Source organism: Mustela lutreola, chromosome 4 (assembly GCF_030435805.1).
Source record: "Mustela lutreola isolate mMusLut2 chromosome 4, mMusLut2.pri, whole genome shotgun sequence".
Classification (NCBI taxonomy): domain Eukaryota; kingdom Metazoa; phylum Chordata; class Mammalia; order Carnivora; family Mustelidae; genus Mustela; species Mustela lutreola.
Genome location: NC_081293.1, coordinates 180,119,756 through 180,145,698, shown reverse-complemented (window position 1 = coordinate 180,145,698; position 25,943 = coordinate 180,119,756). Strand labels below are relative to the sequence as shown.

Sequence of the window (25,943 nt, the reverse complement as noted above, 5' to 3'; positions counted from 1 at the left end):
CTGGGATCGAGCCCCACATCAGGATCCCTGCTCAGCAGGGAGCCTGCTTCCTCCTCTCTCTGCCTGCCTCTCTGCCAAATAAATAAATAAAATCTTAAAAAAAAAAAAAAGATAAATAAATAAATAAATAAAAATCTTTAAAAAATTCAAGTTTAATATAAATAAAGAAAATATTTTTTGTGTTTCTATGGTTAAAAAAGTAATTCATGCTTATTAGACAAAGAAAATAAACATAATGCCACCATGCACAGATAATCACTGTGAATATTATGGTGTGAGAGTAAATAGGTTTATATTGCTCTGAAGTTTTACACACATGCAACACACATACACACACGTGCGTGCACAAGTTTTGTGTGCATGTTTTAAACAAATGAAATTGATTAACTCAATTATGTATCGCCTGAAAAAAAAATCTAACCCTCTCCCAAAGAACCACAATACAAAGCACTAAACAAAGTACTAAATAAAGCACTTGAATTAGGGGCGCCTGGGTGGCTCAGTGGGTTAAGCCGCTGCCTTCGGCTCAGGTCATGATCTCAGGGTCCTGGGATCGAGTCCCGCATCGGGCTCTCTGCTCAGCAGGGAGCCTGCTTCCTCCTCTCTCTCTGCCTGCCTCTCTGCCTACTTGTGATCTCTCTCTGTCAAATAAATAAATAAAATCTTTAAAAAAAAAAAAAAAAAAAAAAAAAAAGCACTTGAATTAGAGTACATAAGAAATGTTATTTTTACAAGCAGTTAAAAACTACCAGAACTCTGTCCCACAGCAATAGAGAACACGTCAGCATTTTTGGTATCCAATATTTCACTGAATAGTAAATTTCTGGTCTCTTTTAGGAGCTGCTCATCTTCTCATGTAAATTCTAAACATCACCACTATAATTTATTCAAGCACTTTGTTCTCAGATTTTCCTATTGTAAACAATGCCATGGACATACATCCTTGCTTACCTGGAGGGCATGACATATACAAGGTTAAATTTTGATATGCACAGGAGAGAGCACAACACCTCACATGCCTAACAGAGTAGTCTTAATCAGAAGCTTAGTTAACCTTATAGATACCTTGTATCTGAGGCACTGAGTAGATTCCGTACATCAATCAGGTAAAAAAAAAATTTTCCTTATTTTCTTTAATTAGAACAGTCTTAAGGATAGAATAATAGGTATGAAGTGACAGGAAAAAAGTTAAGCTAATGCTTTCCTTTCTGAACCATTATTTAGATATTCTTCAAGTGTTCACAGAAAGATTTGTGAATCCAATAAGCAAAAGATCCCAATGTAGCTTTACAAACTAATGTATCGCTTAGGCCAAGTGGTGGGTTCAAACTCAGCAGGAAAAAAGTGCCATCTCCTGATTAGCAGCGTGCATGTCTGCAGCCAGGGACCACGCACTCAGGAGATTTCCAATCCAGGCACCTACCACGCTGGATGCGTTTTACTCTGACTCTTAGGTCATCTACTGGACAGATACTGTTATTTAGAACTGAGAGGTTCTTCAGGTGCCGCGAGCTGTAGTGGATGGCAGTCAAGAACTCTCTAGGGCCCTGCTCTCGAATTCTAGCTGAAGAGATAGCAGGTAAGTATACATGTTGATGAAGATGATTTCAGGCAGTAATCGGTGTTTCCAGGACAGTAAAATAGGAGATGTTCTGGGCAGTGACTCAGTAGCAAGGAGAAGCTCCATTAGATGGGATAATTGAGAAAGGCTTGTCTCACGAGGTGACGTCTGAGCCAGACTTTGAACAGGATAAGGTTAATAAGCACGTAATGATCTGGGAGAACAACATTTCTGGCAGAGGAAACTGCCAATCTTAAAGAATGGGCTTGGAGTGTTTTGACAAAAAGAGGGCCAGGGTGGCCAGAGCACAGTGACTGAGCAGGAGACTGAACAAGGGAGCTGGAAAAGGCTGGATTCTCGGGTTAAACATGGCCTCAGAGGCCCCAGCAGTCTGAATTTGACTCTAGGTATGGTGGAAAGCCATTCAAGGGCTTAAATAAGACAGTGATATGAGCTGATCTGTTTTGGAAAAAACCTCTGGTGGTTCCGTGAAGTACAGACTTCAGCGGGGTAAGAGTGGCAAAATGGAGAGCAACAGAATCGATCAGGTGAAATAGTCTCTATGTGAGAGATACTTGGCTTGGGCGAGGGCGGTGATAGGAACTGAGAAGAATGGTCAGATCCAGGGCCCGTCTCAGAGCTGAACTGACATGACGTGCTAATGACTCATGTGGGAGTGAGGGCAAAACAGGGAAACGGAGGGTTGCTCCTATGCCGGCACTTGAGCGACCAGATGGACTGTGGTGCTGGTCACTGACACGGGGATTGCAGAAGGAGTGGAATGGGGCAATCCAAGGTTCTGTGTCTGGGGCATGCTGGGCACTGGATGTCTAGAGTGAGCGCTATAAGCTGGGCTATAAACAGGATACAGAGGGGACATAAAGCCCACAGGACAGATGAGACCACTTGGAAAGAAACTAGAGAAACAGACATGCCAATCCTGATCACTGCGAACAGGAGGAAGAGCCGGCAGAAAAGCTGAGAGCGAGGCAGGAGGACATTCAGGAGAGTGTGCGGGCAGAAAGAGAGAGCAGGAAGTGTTTAAAGGACGGAATAATCAACTGTGTTAAATGCTGCTGGAAGACTGAATCCGATAAGAAAACCCACAACTGGGTTTAGCAAGAGAGGAATACATTAATAAAGAAATAAGGTAGGAAAATATGTTATAAAAAGGGCATATGGTCTTGCCTAAGCTATCACTTTCAAAGCTGAGATACTTAAAATGGACAATCTCAGCAAAATTCCTGAGCAATGCTGATTTATCAGGCTAAGTGCATCTTGACTTCCCTCGTCAAAGCAAGAGGAGAGAAGCAATGACTCAGAAGGGTATCCTGAGTTTTCCATTCTTATTCCCCAGAGAGGGGAACCTTCCTTGGTGACAGCGCGGTGGTATTCAGAATTTGGAAAGAGGAGCAACTTAGCCCGAAAGACTAACAGTTTACTTGCCCTGCTTGGTGGTGGTTCATCAAAGTCCTGACAGTCACCTGTCCAAGCAAACCAATTCCGAGCTACGAGTTTCTTTATGGAACCCAAGGGCCCAAATGAAAGGAAAGAACTGCCAACCATGGAGGACAGCATTCTTCTGAGGCTACATTCTCTACCCCAAGGCTGCTACCCTGCCAGACGCTGTCAGACCCCAACCTGTATCTCTCTCTCTTGCTGGTATCACTAAGCATAAAACTGAGAAGGCCCGCCCACACCCGGGTGACTTGTCTTTCTGTCTCCTCCTCACTTCCCGCCCCTTACCTGGGTCATTTTGTCCACAGAGACCGGAATTCCATCGATGGTGAGAGGTGGCAGCTCGGAGTTAACCTCCTGTGGCGCGGGGGCGTGTTCTGCCAGGGCGGACTCCAGGTCTTCCAGGATCATGCTCTTGTACTTCCGCACCTGCAGGGAATTAAGGGCAGCAGTAAACAAGATGCCCAACAACCAGGGAGGGTTGGTGCCAAGCAACCGGGGAGGGGGTGGGGCTGCCTCCCTCAGCCACGGTGGAGCCCTAAGAGCAAACACTTCTACAACTAGCAGACAAAAATACCCGCTGGCCCCAAAGACATCACACTGTACAGAATTAAAGTGAATAGATGATGAAATTGCAGGTAATAACAGTAGAAAGGAGCCAGACAGAAAAGTTTTACAGAAATACTGCTTCTTGGTTAAAATCACATTTTTTCATTCAACGCCAACCCTATTACCTATTCTAGATCTAATAGAAATGGCGTTCTTTATTCTGAATTTCCCAGGCCATTTGATAAAACCTAGCTGTGACAGTTCACTACCAAAATCACTTCCAAGATCACCAGGGACTTATGTCTCTAAAACTCTAAGCAGCCTATCTGAACCTGCCACTATTTTCCTGCAAGGTCAGAATACCCAACAGGTGACTCAAGTGCTCGAGAGGCTGAGCTGAAAGGCACTGGGGGGGGAGAAACAAGCCATCTATACTGTAGCTGGGAGTCAAAGGTACCACTATCAGCAAGGCCTCGGGCCAGAGAGAACCCCACAGTCATGCCCTCCTTCTTTCTGGTCCTCCCTGGTGACAGAGGTAACCTTCAAATCCATGATGTCTCTGTAGCTCTGACATACCCAGGTCTGACCCAGGAATCATTGTTCTGACTCCTTTCTTTCCACTACTAGTGAAAGGTCTCTTCAAAGACAGAACTTAACAGCAGCACATTTGTACATACACACACTCCTCCATGATGAGCAGAAATGGAAGGCAGACATGGGATCCTACAACCACCAATAACGGGTTCATTCACTTATAAGAATACACATGGGATAAAGACACCTTAGGGGATAAAAAAGCAGCCATGGAATTGTGGAAATATAACAAGATGGGATAGGAAAATTAACCTGCTTTCAGGGCTCCAGCCATTATCTTAGAAAAAAGGGAAGAGAAAATGAGGTATCCAAAAATTACGACAATATTAAGTCCTGGGTTTTCTGCTCCAAACTGGACTCTCAATCAGGACAAACTTTCTTAGAAATATCTCATTATGACGATTAAAAAGGAACAATTCCCATAATCCATCTCAACGTGTGGAAAAGTGAAAATTACTGTTGCCTACAAAGTACAACTTTTGCAGTTGGAGAACCTTCCAAATAGGTAAACAATGAAGGGAATGACAGAAAAACAGTACAAACATGTTTAATCATTATCATCCTAGAGATTCAGTTTTAGCCTGGTTTCTAACACAAAAGAAAGTTTCAGAAATCATTGCCAATATATTTACTGTAACATAGGCAACTGGTGCTGCCATGCCAACGTTAAGGACTTTTATTTTCTGCTTTCTAGATTTCTGTATCCTATGTAGAGTTTTTATGCTACCAGCCCAGATGCAGTCTTTGAACTTTAATCTATCAGGTTAAACCATTATATCAGTATGTAGGCCTGTAGTAAGAGTAATGATAATAGTATAAAAATAAATTTCACCATGCTAGAAATACCTGGCATTTTCAAAGACAGGAAAGCATTAGATTATTACTATTACATTAGCCAGTTTCAAACAATTTTGGCCATTTTTATGGATCAGTAAAATTCTAGGAATTTGTATCCAGGCATTTTGCTGAACTTATCAGTGTTACCTAATTCCTTAAAAATATCTTGAGTTTTGGGGCGCCTGGGTGGCTCAGTGGGTTAAAGCCTCTGCCTTCGGCTCGGGTCATGATCCCAGGGTCCTGGGATCGAGCCCCATATCTGGCTCTCTGCTCCGTGGAGAGCCTGTTTCCTCCTCTCTCTCTCTGCCTGCCTCTCTGCCTACTTGTGATCTCTTTCTGTCAAATAAATAAAATCTTTAAAAAAAAAAAAAAATATCTTGAGTTTCAAAAAAAAAAAAAAAAATTGCTGGTAGAGCATTTCTCCAAGTAATTTACAACAAAATAACTTCAGCTGTGACCACTGTGTTTTTAAGGTTGCTCGGTAAACTTTCCCAGAATGATCAAGTTAGTTTTTCAATTCGTTCTGACTAAGTCTGAGGACTTAGCGGTCCTCAGATGCATATTCTTTCTCATTTATCAGTTCTCTGAAATTGGGATACGTCTTGAAATTGCTGTAGATGAGGTAACCTGAGGCCCAGCTGTCCCAGGCTGCACATCTATGAACACTGCTGTTCTCTCTAGGAGCATGAATGCAACCCCTTGCCTTTTCAATCAACAAACCATTTGAGAAAGGAATGTTGAGTCTTGGTTGCAGTTAGATAATCTCCGCAGTGATCTTTCTGGTAAGATCAAGAAACACCAGCATCAGTCTTGTTGCAGCTTGGAAAATTCTAGAGACAATAGCGGAGTGCTCTTTAAAGCCATGAAGCTTGGGGCGCCTGGGTGGCTCAGCAGGTTAAAGCCTCTGCCTTCAGCTCAGGTCATGATCCTCTAGTCCTGGGATCAAGCCCCGAATCGGGCTCTCTGCTCAGCAGGGAGCCTGCTTCCTCCTCTCTCTCTGCCTACTTGTGATCTCCATCTGTCAAATAAATAAATAAATAAATAAATAAATAAAGCCATGCAGCAGCGCTCGTGCTCTTGATGGCAGAGAGGACGATATTACATGAAATGTCACAGAAGATGATGACTTTGCAACAAGAAGTTATTCAGAGTCACTGGGCTGTGGAAGTGAAGAAGTTTTAGGAGTATCGGTTTATTTCACTTTCCTTTTTTGATACTATATAAAATGCAATACAATTAAAATCTATGTCTAAATAAGCTTGAAAGAGCTCTTTAATAAGCATAAAATAAAAATTCTAAGTGATCAGCGCTGTGCTAGATTCTGTCAATGTTTTTTTAGTCTTCATGGTACACAAATAATGGTGCATCTTTATAAGTGATAATGTCATGAACCTGATGACAGAGAGGTTTGTTTTTCCAACTTCTATCTTCTATTCCAAAACCACAGCTTATGCCTTTGTTACTTCATACCAATGTCACTGTCAACTAACTGGTTTTACAAAGTTAAAAATCACTTAAAAACAAAAACAAACTCAGCTGGTCTGCCTACCAATCTCTTTTCCCCCAATTCACCCTATATGCCTCTGCTATTTATAAAATATCTGAGCTCTGGGGTGCCTGGCTGGCTCAGTCAGTAGAGCATGTGACACCTGATCTCGGGGTCGTGAGTTCAAGCCCTATACTGGATGAAGAGATTATTATTATTTTTTAAAGATTTTATTTATTTATTTGACAGAGAGAGAAATCAGAAGTAGGCAGAGCAGCAAGCAGAGAGAGAGGGGGGAAGCAGGGTCCCTGCTGAGCAGAGAGTCCAATGCGGGGCTCTATCCCAGGACCCTGGGATCATGACCTGAGCCAAAGGCAGAGGCTTAAGCCACTGAGCCACCCAGGCGCCCCTAGGATTACTTTAAAAAAAAAAAAAAAAAGTATGTAATAAAAACTCCAAGCCCCTTTGGGAGCTGTATGATAAATATATATATATATTTCTGAAACACTGGCTTATGACAATCAAACACAATTTATTGAGCACTTACTATGTGTCAAGCACATATACATTGTCTTAATTAATCCTCACATAATTCTATAAGGAAAATACTAGTATACCCATTGTGCAGCTAAGAAAAACAAGGCTTAATAAACTTAAGTGACTTCCCCAAATCATATTGCTAGTGGCTACAAATCAAACTAATTTTTAACTAGCTCCAAAGCCAGTATGTTCAGCCACTTTGCTATCATTTATCTTTTTTCTCAAAACCACTTCTACAGGTGCCCCCCTTCTCATAGGATAAAGTCCAAACTTCTCCGGCCAGCACTGCCACCTTTCTAATCATTCCCCACTTTGCCAAGACTCCCCCAGTGGGGCCTCAGCTGTGCCTGCCCAAGCCTGGAGACGACGCGAATGACACCCTCCTAGCTACTCAGTTTCCTCACTAACTTCTGCAAGTTCTTTTCTACCTCTGGGCCTTTAATTCTGCTTCATATAAAAAAGTCATTCATCTTTCAAGGCCCAACCCAATTTCAACTCCCTGTAAGAAAAATTCCTAAGTTTTCTTGTCATAATTCCCTTACTTCTTTAAATTTCTACAAAATCAAATGATCACTTATATTCTTACACATACCATATACAACCAGTGTGTGACATCACCATCATTACTTAACATGTGTTTTGAAATAGTTCACATACTCAGACACGTGCAGATGATACAGTAACAAACATTCTCATAATTACCAGAGGTGGAGGGTGTTCAAGGTATTTATAAGAGCCCTTAGAGTTCTGGGCATGGAACCGGCTTGCTGCGGATTTTGGAATTGGCTGCTACCACTATAATACCAATGGGCCCTTAGGCTGCAAAACCAGTTCCAGACAAGATACCATAATTCTTGTGTGTGCCTGAAGCCTTTCTGCAGAAAAGACGAGTCTTCAGAAAGGTCCCATGAAAGATCAAAAAAGTTTTTCTTACCTATATGCTTCCCTGAGATTAAAAATATGTTATCATCTCAGATATGTGAAAATATCCCCCAATGCAGAGCTGCCCTCAGACCCACGATCCCAAAGGACACCTGGCACTGAGCCAGGCCACAGGCTATATGGCCCATAAAGTTGTTGGCTTTCACCCTATTCTCTCTCCAGCCCCAGTGTCAGCCTCTTTTGTCTCCTGCCTCTGTCCAGATGTCTAATTTTCCTCTCAACCCCCTGGATCCTTAGTTTGGGACCTTGAAGCCTCACTGGACTTAGAAGGATTCCTTATCTCATATTTTGTATCAAATTGTGTTAGTTATTTGCTGAGTATGTAAATAAGTGAAAATTTTTTATTTCACTGTTTTTTAAAATTTTATTTTATTTAAGATTTTATTTATTTGACAGAGCTCACAAGTAGGCAGAGAGGCAGGTGGGGGGGGGGGCGGGGGGGGGAGAGCAGGCTCCTTGATGAGCAGAGAGCCTGATATGGGGCTCGATCCCAGGACCCTGAGATCATGACCTGAGCCAAAGGTAGAGGCTTAACCCACTGAGCCACCCAGGTGCCCCTGCTATTTTTTAAAATTTTAATTCCAGTATAGTTAACACAGTGTTCTATTAGTCTCAGGTGTACAACATAGTGATTCAGCAATTCTCTACATTACTCAGGGCTCAACATGATAAATATTCTCTTTAAGCCCATCACCTATTTCACTTCTTCTCCACCCATCCCCCTCTGGTGACCACCAGTTTGTTCTCTATAGTTAAGAGTCTGTTTTTTGGTTTGTCTCTTTTTTGTTTGTTTTCTTTTCATTTGTATTTTCTTGTTCATTTGTTTTCTTAAGTTCCATATATGAGTAAATCATATTGCATTTTTTACATTACTATTTTTTAAAATATGCTTCCACATTTTCTGTAACTTGAAGACATTTTGAAAAACCTATATAAAAAACTGAATGACTTAGAACAAGAAATCATAACCAACTCCAGAGTCCACTCATCTACTGGGAAAGAAGAATTGAAGGCTGAAACATGATTTCAAAGAAGCTGGTGACAATGCCAGGGCTACATCTTGCCTCTGTGCCTGTGACTAATTTCTGTACCTGTAGAACTGGTTAGTCATAGCCAGCATATCCCCATCTAAATGCTACGGATTATTGACTCTGAGGAAAGAGCTCCACCTCCAGAAACTCCTGAAGTTCTTCTGGAAAAAAATGGAAATTCTCTATTCCTCAATAGAATATTTCTAGGCCTATTCCTACCAACTCTATAGAAGACGGCTATGGCAGTAAGCCAAGAACATGCCCTCGGGGCACAGCAGCTTAAAAAAATCTACTATTTGCCAATGCTTTTCATGCCAGCTCTCTATAAATACATATAGAGGATGATAATAAATTTTAATTTCTACTGCTCCTCAGTGAGGTGGGTAATATCCTTATTTTGCACATGAGGACAGTGAGTCACATGTAGGAAAAATCAATGTGAGGAACTACTCAAAAAATCAAAACTTAAAAACAGTTTTCACAAATGCGGAGGTTTTAATTATATGTGCCCACTCTAGTTAATACCAACCCACGGGCAAAACTGAATTCACTTGTCTAAATGTTAACAATGCTGCCTTTTAGGTGGGAGCCACACCTTCACTAAGAAGGATATTCAAAAGGGCCAAAACACCCAATGGAGTTGTTCGGGAGGTCCTTTAACTTTTTATTTTATTTTGTTTTGTTTTAAAAAGCTGAGGCTTAAGGAAACAAAGGTTTTAAACTGCAAAGAGAGATGCCTGCGTGGCTCCTTCAGTCACATGGCTGCCTTTGGCTCAGGTCTTGGTGCCAGGATCCTGGGATCGAGGCCCCCATCGGGCTCCTTGCAGTGGGAAGTCTGCTTCTCCATTGCCTGTAGCTCCCTCTGCTTGTGCTTTCTCTCTCTCTGACAAATAAATAAAATCTTTAAAAAGCAAACAAACAAAACCTTCAGAGAATATTAGATCTAAGAGGCTAGATCCCAAGCAACTTAAAGAAACCTTGAGTTTCTAAATAAGGCAATCTCATTATACATTCAAGTCAAAGGCCCTTTCTGAGAGTTCAGCTAGTTTTAGGTTACTTCCCTACCTCACATTGCAAATACATACATGGCATACGTGATCTCTGAACCCAGCAGTTCCTCTAGCCAGCCAGCCATCAAACAAATACTATTCATCTCCTCTATGCTAGCCACTGCGCTAAGAAGAGCTGGGGGCAAATCGGAAAGCAAATGTATCCATCACAGTGTCCCATTACTGTGCATATTGCAATCTAGTAGAGAAGACAAACACAAAAATTGTCATAAAAATGAAAGTATAATTAGAAACTGGGATAAGCACTATAAAGAATGACACTAGCTAACTTCACAGTTCTTTACATCTCAAGATGGATCTCAATTGAGATCCAATGCAGGATCATAACTTAGAAGTCAAATCTGCATGGCTGAGTGCTGCCAAACGTTTAAGATGCTTTATTCAGGCAACAAATGCTACTCAGCAACTAAGCACCCATGGCAGGGGCAATGTGTGGTACTGGGAGCATGATGGAGAACAAAGTAGATCCAGTCCCTCCCTCCGAGCTTACAATCTAGCTGGGGATAGAAGTTAATCAAATAATCATATAAATAAAAGCACATCAGTAGTAAGTACACACAGCACTGTGGAGAAGCGGAAGGTGGCTTCATTTGTTCCCTTTTAGAAGAGAAAGCAAGGACTAAGAAAATGAAATTAAATTTGAAACCCCATATTTAATACCTTGGACAAACCTATGGGAGATGTAATATTCCATCACCTTGAACCCAAATCTTGACAGCGGCTCTACCATTCAGAAATTGGCGGGAGGTGGTGGGGTGTGCCAGGGTGGCTCAGTGGGTTAAAGCCTCTGCCTTCGGCTCAGGTCATGGTCCCAGGGTCCTGGGATCGAGCCCCTCATCAGGCTCTCTGCTCCACAGGGAGCCTGCTTCCTCTCTTCTCTCTCTCTCTCTGCCTGCCTCTCTGCCTACTTGTGATCTCTCTGTCAAATAAATAAAATCTTAAAAAAAAAAAAAAGAAGTTGGGGAATCTTGAGCCAATCACTTAACCTCTTTGAGCCTGTATTCTCTTCCAAAATGCAAATAATTGTAATACGCCTACATCTCAAGGTTATTGGTAGAATTATTGAGAATATGTTTACTTCTAAGTTTTATAAATCTGCTTTATTACACAAATGTTAGTTACAACAATCCTCTCCATTCAACAATTCCATAAACATGTATAAAATGCAGATTTACTTTTAAAGCAGGCCCAAACTCTATGTATGGTTCTGTAAGTTGCTTTGTTCACTTAATCATCATCTCCACATGATAAAGTTAATAGAAAGACTTTTGTCATCATAATTAAAGGCAGTGTAGCAGGCCTATCTCGGCACAAGTCATCAATTTATCTAACTAATCCCTTATCTTTGAACATTAAGGTTATTCTGAATTTTTTTTAAAAAATACTATAAAGAATACAGTGACTGATATACTTGTACATACATCTTTGCTTATTTGATCGATTATTTCCTTAGGATAAAATTTCAAAAGGAAGTTAGGTTAAAAAGTATACATCTGGGGCACATTTTATACCGGTTGCCAATCTGCCCTCTAGAAAATTACACCAATTTAAACTGCCTGTTTCACATGCCAACACTGGAAGCTGTACATCTTTTTCACAGTGTAAAGTAGTTTTCTGTTTTAATTCCCGTTTCTTTGAACATTTTGTTTGACACTTGTACTTCCTCCTTCCATTTACGTCTTCTCTTTTGTCTTTGGGTGTTTGGAAATTATGAATTTATATGAAAAAACTTTAATATACAGAAAGATGCTAAGAACGGTAAAATAAATCCTTCTACCCTCACCACCCAGATTCATTAATTGTCAACGTTTTGGCATAATTACTTTATCTGCCATCTGTACACATACACACACGCACGCACACACACACACACGATATTCTCTGGGCTAACCACTTAAAGTATATTTTATTTCATTATTATTTTTAAAAGATTTTACTTATTTAGTTGAAAGAGAGAGAAAGCATGAGCTGGTGTGGGTAGTGGGGGGGGGGGTGCATGCAGAGGGAGAGGGAGAGGCAGACTCCTTGTGGATCAGGAAGCCTGACTCCAGGCTTCATCCCAGGATCCTGAGATTGGAGGCAGATACTTAACTGACTGAGCCATCTAGGCATCCCCACTTAAAGTATATTTCAGACACTGCAACACTTCTAAATACTTCAGCATGCATCTTGGAAAAACAAGGGCATTCTCATACATAACTAGAGTACAATGATCACATCCTACAAAAATATCAGAATTCCTTAGTATCACCTAATATCTAATCTATATTCAAACATATCTTTGGGTCTTTGTTATTCATCTGTTCATAATTTTATTAATTTTTGACAGCTCTTTATAAAGAACATTAATCATTAATTTGCTACTTACTGTGTGATTCTGAACAAAATACTTAAGCTCTCAACCCTCAATTCCTACAACTGTAAAGCACAAATAATAACATATATATCATAGGGTTATTTTGATGATTAAGTAAAAATCATAAATATAAAGTGCTTAGCAGAAAACAAGTACATTTAAAATACTCAACAAACTGCAACTGCTGTTACTAATTTTATGAAAACATTTTTTCCATTTGTTGTGAGTCACTTAGTTTTGTTTACAGTGCCTTGCTATACACTCCAGTTGTGGACAAGAAAGTAATATGGGCAAAACACAGTATGGGAAAATAAATGGAGCCCTAAAATATAAGAAAAAATTCAGCATTAACTATTAAAAGGACTAGTAATGTTTCCAATCCTCTTTCAACAAACTCTTAAAATAACAGACAATCTTGAATCTGAAATCTAGGGGCGCCTGGGTGGCTCAGTGGGTTAAAGCCTCTGCCTTCGGCTCAGGTCATGATCCCAGGGTCCTGGGATCGAGCCCCGCATCGGGCTCTTTGCCGCCTGCTTCCTCTCCTTTCTCTTTGCCTGCCTCTCTGCCTACTTGTGCTCTTTGTCTGTCAGATAAATAAATAAAATCTTAAAAAAATAAAAAAATAAATTAAAAAATCTGAAATCTATTATTTCAAAGATGAACAGCCCTACTGAATTTTAATTTTTCTAGAGTTTTTCAGCAGACTATAGCTATAAAAGCAAAAAGGAAGATGACAGCTATAGGCAGGAGGACAAAATACAAGTACCAGTTTTAAAATTATTAAATGAGATTATACAAAGTGCTTATAACTATACTGAGAACATAGTAAGCACTCAATAAATGTTAGCCATCTAAATCATCTCCTTAACTATTAACAAGATTATATGCAATACATTGCATACTGATTATGATAAACAATGGGCTCTAATTACTTAATATGACTCTGAATATCAGTAAATCTTAAGATTATATTCTGTATCTTGAAGGTTAAGAGGAGTTACCCAAAGTATCAGAGTAGTGTCCCCTTTGAGGGATATACTTTTTCAGTTTTGAACATGTTTATTCTACTGAGGTTTACATATGCTTTAGTTATTTTATTTTCTTACTGAACTGTCCACTTAGTTGAGGTTCTTAATTTGTAAAATCAGATTAATGCACAGCATTTCCTTACAAGTTTCAATCTTTCCTTAACTGTGACTATGACTCATCTAATTTCTAAGACTATATATTTGCTTTCTTCTCCCTTTTCCTCAACTAGCATGCTAGAAGTTTTCTTTTTTATTGGACTTTTCATAGTATCACTTCTCGAACGTAACAATTCTACTTTTTCTGCTCACGAACTCCTTAATTTTTTTCACTTCCACATTTACTTAACCTATTTTTTCTTAGACTCATCTTATTCCCTTTCCAGCTTCTTGAATTAGATGTTTATTTCTTTTCCATCTTTCTTGTATATAAAAAAAATTAAGGTAATGAATATTCCTTTGAGAACCAGCTCAAACTGAAACCTTTAAGTTTTGCTTTTATATTATCTAAACAGTCTACAAATTAAGAAGTGTTTTTATGTACTATGTGGCTGAATACTTTTTCCTGTCTATCTTTTGATATTAAGCTCAAAATATTCTGTATCATGGTGAAAAATATGGCCACTACTGGGTATTTACTCAAAGAAAATGAAAACACTAATTCGAAAAGATATATGTACCCTTCAAGTTTGTTACAGCATTATTTACAATAGCCAAGATATGGAAGCAACCCAAGTGTCCATCATGCATGAATGGATAAAGAGGTGGTGTGTGTATATATGTACATATACATATGCACATAATAGAATATTATAATACTGGAATATATAATGGAATATTACTAAGCCATAAAAAGAATGAAATCTTGCCTTTTGCAACAACATGGATGTATGTAAAGGGTAAAACGATAAGTAAAATAAGTTAGTCAGAGAAAGACAAATATGGTATGATTTCACTCATATGTGGAATTTAAGAAACAAAACATATGGATAAACAAAGGAAAAATAGACCAAAAAAAACTAGACTCTTTAATACAGAGAACAAACTGTTGGTTACCAGAAGCATAGCGGGAGGGGAGAAGTGACTGAAATGGATAAATGGGGTTAAGAGTACACTTAATCTTGATGAGCACTGAGAAATGTACAGAACTGTCAAATCACTGAATTACATACTTGAAACTAATAAAACACAGCATGTTAATTATGTTTCAATTTTTAAAAAGAGAGATCTGTAGTTCTAGCTGAAAAACAAAATTGAAGTAGTTCCCTGGACCAAAACCCCCCCCAACCATATGGCCTGTATAATTTCTGCATTTTACAATTTATTAAGATCTTCATTGGGGCCTAATAATATATTTGGTCAAGTCTTATAACCCATTCATGTAATTTTTCAAATATGACATATTCTCTCCTTATACAGTATTAATGCTAGCATACATATTTTATATTAACCTTATTCTTTTATTCAGATCCCTATATTCTTATTATTTTCTTCCTTAATCTGATAAAGATATTAAAGCCTCCTGCCATTGTCATGCTTTATTTTTTCTTTTATTTGTAATTTTTTGATCTACACACTTTGCTTTAATGTTTGAGGCAAAAAAAGGTGCATTATAAATTTATACTGTTTATCAATATCAAATTACCTCCGGTTCTCAGTTAATACTTGTTTAAGGATTTGGCTTTGACTGATATTAATGCTATGATCCATGATTTATTTTTTGTAGGTATTTGTCTGACACACCTTTGCCTATTATTTTACTTTTAACATTTTTAACAGCTTTATTGAGATTATAACTCACATATCCTACACATTAGTTTCTAATGGCTGCCACAATGATCATTAACTTGGTGGCTTAAACCAACAGAAACTCATTCTCTTAGTTTTACTGGGCTAAAATCAAGGTTATTGGCAAGGCTGGTCCTTCTGGAGGCTTTAGGAGAGAGTCCATTTCCTTGCCTCATCTAGCTGCTTCTAACCTGTATTCTTTGGCTCCTGACCCCTTCCCCCCTTCCCTGCATCCAACCTTTTACTCCTACCAATGCATCTTCTACTTCTTTATCAATCTCCCCTTGTCTCTCTTTGATAAAGACAATGTAGTTAGACGTAGGCTATACCCAGATAATCCAGGGTAATCACCCCATCTCAAGATTGTTAACCTAATCACCACAAAGTCCTTTTTGCCATACAAGGTAACACACAAAGATTCCAGGAATTCAGATCTGGATATCCTTGGGGTCATTATTCAGCCTATCAGACCATACAATTCATCATTTAAAGTGTACAATTAAAAAAAATAAAGTGTACAATTCAACCTTCTTAAGTATATATGTAGGGTTATGCAAGCATCATAATCTAATTTTAGAGCATTTTTATACCCCTAAAATAAACTCAGCACTCATTGGCTGTCACTTTTCATTCCTCTCTCCCACCTTTCCAATCTGGCAATGACTAATCTACTCCATAGATCTGCCTGTCGTGGACACTGCATACAAATGGAATTATACCACATGTGATCTTTTGTGATTGGGCTCTTTCACTTATCAAAATGTTTTCAAGGTTTATCCATGCTGTCATTTTTTTTTTTTTGAAGATTTTATTTATTTATCTGAGAGACAGAGAGAAAATGAGCAGTGGAGGGGGTGGGCGGGGGAGAGAGAGAGAAAGAGACACTCCCTACTGCGCAGGAAGCTGGATTCAGGACTCGATCCTAGGACCTGGAGATCATGACCTGAGTGAGGTCAGACACATAACTGACCAAGCTAACCAGGTCCCCCACATGCTGTAGTTTTTTTTTTTTTTTTTAATCAGTATTTCACTCCCTCTTACTGACGAATAATATTCCATTGTAGATAATATATTTATCCACACATCAGTTGTTGAGCATTTGGGCTGTTTCCACTTTGTGGTGATTACGAATCATGCTGCTAAGAACATGTGTGTAAGTTTTATGTATAAGTTTTGCTGCTATGGACATTGTGTATATAAAGCTTTGCTTTCAGCTCTTTTGAGTAAACCTAGGAGTAGAATTGCTGGGTCATGTAGTGACTCTACTTTTAAGAAACTGCAAAACTTCGGGTCATGATCTCAGGGTCCTGGGATCGAGCCCCGCATCGGGCTCTCTGCTCGGCAGGGAGCCTGCTTCCTCCTCTCTCTCTGCCTGCCTCTCTGCCTGCTTGTGATCTCTCTCTGTCAAATAAATAAATAAATAAATCTTTAATAAAAAAAAAAAAAAAAGAAAGAAAGAAAGAAACTGCCAAACTGTTTCTTTCTTTTTTTTTTTTTTTTTAAGGTGTAATTTATTTATTTGACAGAAAGAGATACAGCAAGAGAGGGAACACAAGCAGCAGGAGTGGGAGAGGGAGAAGCAGGCTTCCCACTGAGCAGGGAGCCCGATGTGGGACTCAATCATGACCAGAGCCGAAGGCAGACGCTTAATAACTGAGCCACCCAGGCGCCCTGCCAAACTGTTTTCTGAAGCAACTGCATCATTTTACATTCCCAATAGCAATGTATGGAAGGTTCTAATTTCTACATATACTCAACAACACTTATTGTTGTCTACCTTTTTTATTATAATCATCCTAATAAGTATGTAGTAGTGTCTCGTTCTGGTTTTGATTTTCATTTCCCTAATACTAATAACTGTTTATCATTACTGCTTATGTGCTTGCTGACCATTCCTCTATCTTCTTTGGAGAAATATCTATTCAGATTCTTTGTCATTTTTTAAAAAACTTGGAAGTATAGCTGAACACAACTTACATTAGTGTCAGGTTTTACAACATCATGATTGGTAACTCAATACATTCTGCTATGTTCACAAGTATAGCTATTGTCATGATACAATGCTATTGTGATACCACTGAGTATATTCTCTGCTGTACTTTTCATCTCCATGACTTATTCATTCCATAATTGGAAGCCTGTACCTCCCACTCCCCTTTACCTCTGTTTGCTGATCCCCTACCATCCCACTCTGGGAATTGCCAATTCGTTCTCTGTATTTTAGGAGCCTGTTTCCGCTTTGTTTTTTAAATTTAACATGTAAGTGAAATCATATGATACTTGTCTCTGTCTGATTTATGTCACTTAGCACAATACCCTCTAGGTCCATCTATGTTGTCACAAATGGCAAGATTTCATTTTTTTATGACTGAGTAATACTACCTCTTCTTTATCCACTCTCTATGGATAGACATATGGGTTACTTCCGTATCTTGGCAACTGTAAAGAATGCTGCAGTAAACATAGGGGTACATGTATCTTTTTGAACTAGTGTTTTCATGTTCTTCTGTAAATATCCAGTAGTGGAATTACTGGACTGTATGGCATTTCTATTTTTAATTTTTTAAGCAACAACCTCCATACTATTTTCCATAGTGGCTACACCCTACCAACAGTACACAGGTGCTCTGTTTTCTCCCCATTACCACCAACACTTGTTAGTTTTTTTTTTAAGATTTTATTTATTTTGGGGAGAGAGAGAATGCACGCACAAGTGAGGGGAGGGACAGAGGGGGAGAGGGTGGGAGGGGGAAAGCAGACTCCATGCTGAACACAGAGCCCAAAGTGGGGCTTGATCTCATGATCCTGAGATCATGCATGACCTAAGCCGAAACCAAGAGTCAGATGGTTAATCAACTGAGCCACCCAGGTGCCCTTCTTGTCTTTTTGATACTAGGCATTTTGATAGGTGAGAGGTGATATCTCATTATGGTTTTGATTTGCCTTTTCCTAATGATAAGTGAGGCTGAGCATCTTCTCATGCGTCTGATGGCCATCTGTAGGTTTTAAGTCCTCTGCCCATTTTTTAATTGGATTGTTTGGGTTTTTTGCTGTTGAGCTTGTAACTTCTTTATATATTTTGGATATTAACTCCTTAAAAGATATATCATCTGCAAATACCTTGTCACATTCAGTAGATCGCCTTTTTCTTATGTTGGTGACTTCCTTTGCTGTCCAGAAGCTTTTTATTTTTGTGTAGTCCTAATAATTTATTTTTGCTTTTGTTTCCCTTGCCTAAGGAGACATATCCATAAACAGCTTGCGGAGGCCAATGTATTAAGAGATTATTGCCTACATTTTCTTCTAGGAGTTTTACAGTTTCAGGTCTCACATTTAGGTCTTTAATTCATTTTTAACTTATTTTTGTGTATGGCATAAGAAAGTGGTCCAGTTTTCCCAACACCATTTTTTGAAGAGACTAGCTTTCCCCCATTGTATATTCTTGCCTCCATAGTCATTGATTAATTGACCATATAAGGGTGGGTTTATTTTGGGTCTTTCTATTATATTCTATTGATCTCTGTGCCTATTTTTGTGCCAGTACTATACAGTTTGATTATTAAAACTATGTAAATCTGGGATTGTGATACCTCCAGCTGTTTTCTTCTTTCTCAAGATTGCTTTGGATATTTGAGGTCTTTTATGAATCTTGGGATTATTTGTTCTACTTCTGTGAAAATGCTACTGGTATTTCGATTGGGATTGCATTGAATCTGTAGATTGCTTTGGGTATATGGACGTTTTAGTGATATTAATTCTTCCAATCCATGAGCATAAAATATCTTTCCAATTTTGTTGTCATCAATTTCTTTCATCACTGTTGTGTATTTTTTTCAGAATACAGGTCTTTCACCACCTCGGTCAAGTTTATTCCTAAGTATATTTTTTTTTTTTGGTGCAATTATAAGCAGAAGTATTTTCTTAATTCCTCTTTCTGCTACTTCATTATTTTTATATAAATTCTACTTATTTAACATATAGTGCATTATTGGTTTCAGAAGTAGAATTAATTCATTATTAATGTATAAAAATGCAACAGATTTCTGTATATAAATTTTGTTTCCTGCAACTTTACTGAATTCATTTATCCGTTCTAACAGATTTATGATAGAGTCTTCAGGGTGTTCTAAGTATAGTAGTATGTCATCTTCAAATAGTGACAGAATCTTCACCATTTTAAAATTGGGCTTAGGGTGCCTGGGTGGCTCAACTGGTTAAGTGAAACTCTTAACTTTGGTTTGGGCTGTGATCACAGGGTTCTGAGATCCAGCCCTGCATCGGGCACCACACGACTTGTGGCGCCCGCCTGAGATTCTCTAACCTCCCTCTGCCCCTCCCTGCTGCTGTGCATGCATACTACATAAATAACTAAATAGGGTTGTCTTTTTATTGTTTAGTTCTACAAGATCTTTACATGGATTCAAGTTATTTGTCAGATGTATGATTTGCAAATATTTTCTCCCATTCTGTGAACTGTCCTTTCCCTTTATTTTTTTTTAAGATTTTTTATTTATTAATTTGACAGACAGAGATCACAAGTAGACAGAGAGGCAGGCAGAGAGAGAGAGGAGGAAGCAGACTCCGCACTGAGCAGAGAGCCCAATGTGGGGCTGGACCCCAGGGTCCTGGGATCATGACCTGAGCCAAAGGCAGAGGCTTTAACCCACTGACTCACCCAGGCCCCCTCCTTTCACTTTCAATGGTATCATTTGCAGCTACTTTGAACATCTGTGAATCACTGTGAGTATGTCACATAAATTAAATACAGTTGGGTTTGGGTTTGGATTATTGTTGTTCCACTCTGAAAGAAAATCTTTGTCTTTCTCAAAGGAGTTAATCCATTTATATTTATGATCTACAATAGAATTAACTGGTTTCACTTATATTATTTTGTTCTATACTTTGTGTTTTCTTTTTTAAATCTTTTATATAGACTTGGTATTTTCCCTCTTTAATGTTTTAGGGGACACATTCTGCTTCTAATTCTACTGGTATTTATTCTTTAGCCTATATGTATGAAATGTCAGTCAATGAAAAAATATTTACTGCTTTTTTTTCTGTCTAGTTTATCATATGACTGTTTGTTTCATAGAGTCTATATCCTTTTATAACATATGGAAGACTCCAACAGTTTCTCAAAATTTCCTTTTGTTTCTTGGGTTTTTAAAAAAAGATTTTGTTTTAAGCAATCTCTATACACAGTATGGGGCTCAAACTTAACAACCCTGAGATCAAGAGTCACATGTTCCACTGGCTGAGCCAGCCAGGCACTTCTCCTTTTAGAGAGTAATTTTCGGAGATATTTTCTGAGTATTCTAGATGAGTCCTTTTCACAAATCATATTATTATTAGTAGTAGTAAAATTATTTTAAATATTTGATACTGAAAAAAAGAAGACATGCCCAGATTTCATGTTGGTGAACATCATGACACTAGGACAGCTTGTCAGGCACCATTTTGACCTAGAAATCTTCTACCATATTCTTCTAAGGGAAGGTCCTAATACACACCCTAAGTCTAGGGCCTCAGGAATTTTTGGTAAAACTCAAAACGAAATTCAAAAATGTTGAAAAAGAAGCACAACATTTGCATGTGAAAAAAGAAAAACCCAGCAAAACCAACAAAATTTCAATTGCTTACTAATCAGTTCTAAACTCCTGAAATGTCTACATTCGATACGGAGAAATACAATAAATGTCCCTTCAGCTAATAAACTTCATTCCAATAAAAATAAAATGCAATTTAAATCTGGACAGACCATTATTCTACTAACAATTCAAAGTTATTCAAAGCCAGAGAAAAAGTAGTTCACTTAGTGTAAGTATGAAAAGATAAAATACTATCTTTAAAAACTTAGCTACAGATAGTTAGGTGATCAAAATATTCAACTGTATTTCAAAATTGAAGCAGAGTGTCAAATAAATTCTTCAAAGAAATGCAAGAGATTTTAAATATGCAACTCAAATACCAGAAATCAGTAAAATGGTTCCTGAGGTTTGCCTCATGAGGTTTACATCTTAGAATTATCTCCCATTTTGTTTCTGACATAAATCAGTAATTTTCTTATAAAATCCTTGGGGCACCTGGGTGACTCAGTGGGGGTGAAATATCTTTCCTTGGCTCAGATCATGATCCTGGAGTCCCGGGACCAAGCCCCACATCCGGCTCTCTACTGAGCAGGGGGTCTGCTTCTGTCTCTGCCCCTTACCGGCTCATGTTCTCTCTCTCTCTCTCTCTCTAAATAAATAAATAAATAACTTTAAATTAGAAAACGAAAAACAAAAAACACCACAAAATCCTGTCGTGTTCGTTTCTTAACAAACATAACACCATCTTTCCCCGCCTTGGGCTGACAGATACAAGGCATCTCTCAGATGGCGTATCTGAGAGCGTAGACTATCTTGCTACAGTAAGTACAAACAGAAATAATCGTTTTTATTTTGATCTATGCACAGCGGTTTGAAAACCAGTCCCACTCCTACCTCCAGACAAGGGGAGGATAGAAGTAACAGCTATAGTACTAGACAGAGGATCAAAAGAACAAATAACCCACAGAAAGCAAGAGTGAGTCTCTGAGAACACAGCTGAGTTTTCTTACCACATTCTCCAAAGGTGCTGCACCGAACACTTTAAAGACAGGGTTGGGTTTAGAGGGGGAGATACAGAGGACAATAGCTTGCTGTCCCACTCGAGTAGTATATTCATCTAATGTAGCTCGAAGTTTCCTGAATTTGACAATGAAAAGAGAATAAAAACGGTTAAGGAAGAGAGAAATTAGAGTGACACAGAAAATTTACTTTGACTTGAGGCAATTTATTCTGATCAGATGTGTTGTTGTTGTTTTACCTGAAATGTGAAAAGGGTAGTGTAAGTTTGAATATCCTGTTCAGCAGAAAAATGTGCATACCTTTGTCCTAAAGACCAATGACTAGCTAACTGATGAAAGGGTCGGCTATAAGTCTGCTTCAGGACACAGCCATGACACAATGTTGAACAGGGAGAGTATAATTCTTCCTGATCCGAGCAACACTAAAGGGGTTTTCTCTTACTGCAACTTATAATAACAATAAAGATTACTGCTGAGACATTTACTTGTAGACATTATCATGTTATCTCCATGCTTAATGAAGGGGGCCTAAATGATCTGCTTCTAATTTCTTTGACAGATGTAGTCATTGTTTATGTCTTACTGACATAGATTTATCCAGAAATATGACTTCAAAAATGTTGTCATTTCTAGATTTTCATTTCATATAGATAATAATTCTTGGTTCTGTAATATTTTACAAATGAGGAAGAAGTAAAAGAGCATTTTAAAGTGTATCAACACTGGGTGAAATAGAAATGCTGGGCTTTTCCTCTGAAATCATGGGGCATTATTTTAAAGTTCTACATTCCATAATCCTCTGGGAACATAGTCTACTCTTTCCAGAGACTGATGAGTAATTAATTCAAATGAAACAAAGTGAACATATCTAGTTTTCCACCTTTCTCCAAAAGTATGTACTGTCATGCCTACGCCCCTTATAGCAAAGACATGTCTATATATAACATGTTCTAATTATTCTGGCCTATCCCATCATGAAAGGAAATAAGAACTGCCTATTTGTTGGTATATAAACACTTTGCTGAAAGCTTCCAATCAATACTTTTTGGGTTTTTTTCTTCAGTTTCTTATAATCTTCCTCTTCTGTTCTTAGTATAAACTATTATTTTCTAGCTTTTGTCACGTATCATTCACATGGGCTGGCACTCCATTTGGATTCAATATTCTAATAAACACCTAGAAATTTTGGGTGTATTTAAAACACTGTAAGAAAAAAACCTTCTGGAACATTTTATAGACAAAATTTCTTATCCTGTATGAATGCACGTTGTGCTACCATCAAATATTAAGTCCCCGTGTACTATTGCTGCATGATAATCTTTCTGTACAACCTACAAACTCCTCAGAAAAAACTCTTCAGCAAAGGACCATATGCTAAACAAGAAATTTGGCAGCATTCCTTGAAGGAATGGTCTATATTCACACTCTCTAATTCTTCTTTTCCCATTCTCTCTTGAAGATACCCCAATCCTTTCAGCCTTACCACTCCATTGGAAATGCTCTTGCCAAGTTCAATCATGACCTCCATGTTGCTAAATCTAATGGTCAATATGCATCTTATTCAACCTGCCAGCAGCATTTGACAGAGCTAATCACACACTCTCCTTATTAACATGCTTTTCGCACTTGGTTTCTAGTATATTGCACTCTTGATTTTCCTCCCGATTCACTGGTAGCTTCCCAGACTCTTCTGCTCATTCCTTTCATCTCTCCAATCTCTAAAAGTTAGAGGGCTCTAGGCCTCGGTCTGCATTCACTCTCTTGGTGGCCTCCGGTCAAGACCTCCACCAAGACCTTCCAGTCTCAGAGTCTTAGATAAGATCTAAAACTTGGACATTTTCAGCAAGATCTCTCCTTTGAATTTCAGACTCACGTATCAACTGCTTATTGTTTCTCCACTTAATGGTTAAGAGGTATCACAGACCTGTCTGCCTTATCCTCACTCATTCCTATACCTGCTCCTCTCTTCCAGTAAGAGTCATCCCAACCCTTCCAATAATCAGACCCAAAATCTTGAGGTCCCCTTCATTCCTGTTTTTGCTCTCACACCCCACAGCCAATCCATCATGTTGGAGTTGACTTTTTTTCAAAAGTTGACTTTTGAAATACACCCAGGATGACCGCCTCTTACTACCGTTGCTGCTGCAATATTGGTTTTACGACCCTATGATTTCTGGCCTGGATTACTACAATAACCTCATTTTCTTCCTGCTTCCATTCTGGTATACTCAAACTCTATTCTCAACACAGTAGCCTGATGGTTTCTCTGAAAACATAAGTCAGACCAAATCACTGCTTTGGTCAAAAGCCTTCACTGACTTCTCATCTCATTCAGAACAAGAGTCAAAGCCCTTCTACTAGACCAACGACCCCATGATGTGTCTCTCTACTACTGCTCTAACTCCATCTCCTGTCATTCTTTCCCTGGCTATTCCTCAAACATGACCATCACATTCCATCCCACTTCAGAAACTTTCCTCTTGTTCTTCTCCTGCCTGGAAAGATCTTCCTTTAGACATCAGTAATTCCCTGTTCAGAGGCTGCCTGTCAAAAAGGATTTCCTAGATCATCCCTACAAAAAAAAAGAGAAACTACTATATCCCCCCAAACCTTTCTTTTTTTTCCTTACTCATATTTTCTTTTTTTCCATAGTACTTATCATCACCTGATATATTACAGAGTGTTTATTTTTTTTTTTTTTTCCCTACTAGAATATAAACTCCCTAAGGGAATTTGTTTTGTTCACAGTTGTATTCCCAAGACCTAGAATAATGTCTGGCACAGTGCAGGCATAAAAATTTTCTTAGAATGAAATAATGTGATATTCTACATCTGTTCATCATTTCTAGTTTCATTTATTTGATTCTATAGGAGTACCTTCAAGTCTAATTCTGCCATCAAGAACCCTAACTTGGTTTCCTCAGTGTACCTAGTAACGTATGTTCTAATTCTGTCATCCACACCATGAAGCATTGGAGAAACAGCAACAATATGGAGAAGGGAGCCCTCACCGAAGCAGGCGTGTTTGCTGTCTCTTCCGGATAGACGGATTAGACTCAAACACATGAGGCCGTTTCCGTTTCTTTCCTGTCGCCACAGCAGCGGCAGCAGCCATTCCCACAGGACCTGAAATAATAACGCATGTGCTGAAAGCAGGCAAAGCCTGTTAGCTCTATGAGACAGAAAACAATTCAAGGTACAAAAAAGGTAGCCTTTATTTCCTAATACATTCTCAGTAAATATAGAATGTTCCTGATATTATCAACATACTTTGCTATTGTTCAAAACAAATCATATTTTCATTTACCAATAAAACTTGCAATGAATCTAAAAAAGTGATTGACTTAAACACCTCCCCACCATACACGAGCTAAATTTTATATAATGTTGTGTTTTGTTTTGTTTTGTTTTGCCAGCAGGCCCATACTGCAAAGCTGATATTCTCAGAGGTGCTAGATGAAATTGCAACACTGAGAGGAATAGCTTGCCAAAAGAAAATAATCACAGATTTCAAATTTCATTTCCATCCTTGTGCTCCTCTTTCCATTACCCCAAAACACTGTCAAGTTAAGGAAGTCAGAGATAATCACTCGTGCTTGGAACTCAAATAGTAACAACAACGTAACCAAAAGAGGAAGAGCTGGAGGAGTATTATCTTAATTGGATTTTTTTTTCTTATGTATCTGAGAATTGTGCCTAAAATGGAGTTGTTGACCACAATGTTAAACTGATGAAAGCATGCTGGCAGGAAAGAGATGAAAACTATCCCACTCTAAAGAAAAAATGTTAATAAAAGTCAGTCTGGCTTGCCCTGAAACTAATTATTAAAATAAAGGGTAGACCCTAAGGAATTATTGGAGTCTCTGATTCATGGAATCTCAACATATCAAGGACGTTCCTTTTTTTTTTCTTTCCCTTTTTTAAGCAGATGATCCACTTTCATCCTTATTTGTAAACCCTATGAAAGGCTTACATGAAAATTAAGTTTAACTACTTACACTTGCCCTAGCATATATGTTATATATGGTCTAAGGGGCTCAATTAAAATAAGTCTCCCTGAAAATCTAGACAAATCTCTCTACATGTTATTTAGTCTGAC

General features: G+C 38.5%; 1 protein-coding gene across 12 annotated transcripts in view; it reads right to left on the bottom strand.

Annotated features, from left to right (window-relative positions):
• NRF1 (nuclear respiratory factor 1) overlaps positions 1-25,943 on the bottom strand; it is a 146,012-nt gene that overhangs the window by 61,479 nt on the left and 58,590 nt on the right. For all 12 annotated transcript variants that reach the window (XR_009352985.1, XR_009352984.1, XM_059171839.1 and 9 more), the window contains exons 3-5: positions 24,856-24,970; positions 21,836-21,962; positions 3,308-3,448 (exon numbers count right to left, since the gene is read on the bottom strand). Coding sequence is in view for 10 of the 12 variants with exons in the window: in XM_059171839.1 (XP_059027822.1) it covers positions 3,308-3,448; positions 21,836-21,962; positions 24,856-24,970 (383 nt within the window). In the remaining 2 variants the exon portion in view is untranslated. The remainder of the gene's footprint in view (positions 1-3,307; positions 3,449-21,835; positions 21,963-24,855; positions 24,971-25,943) is intronic.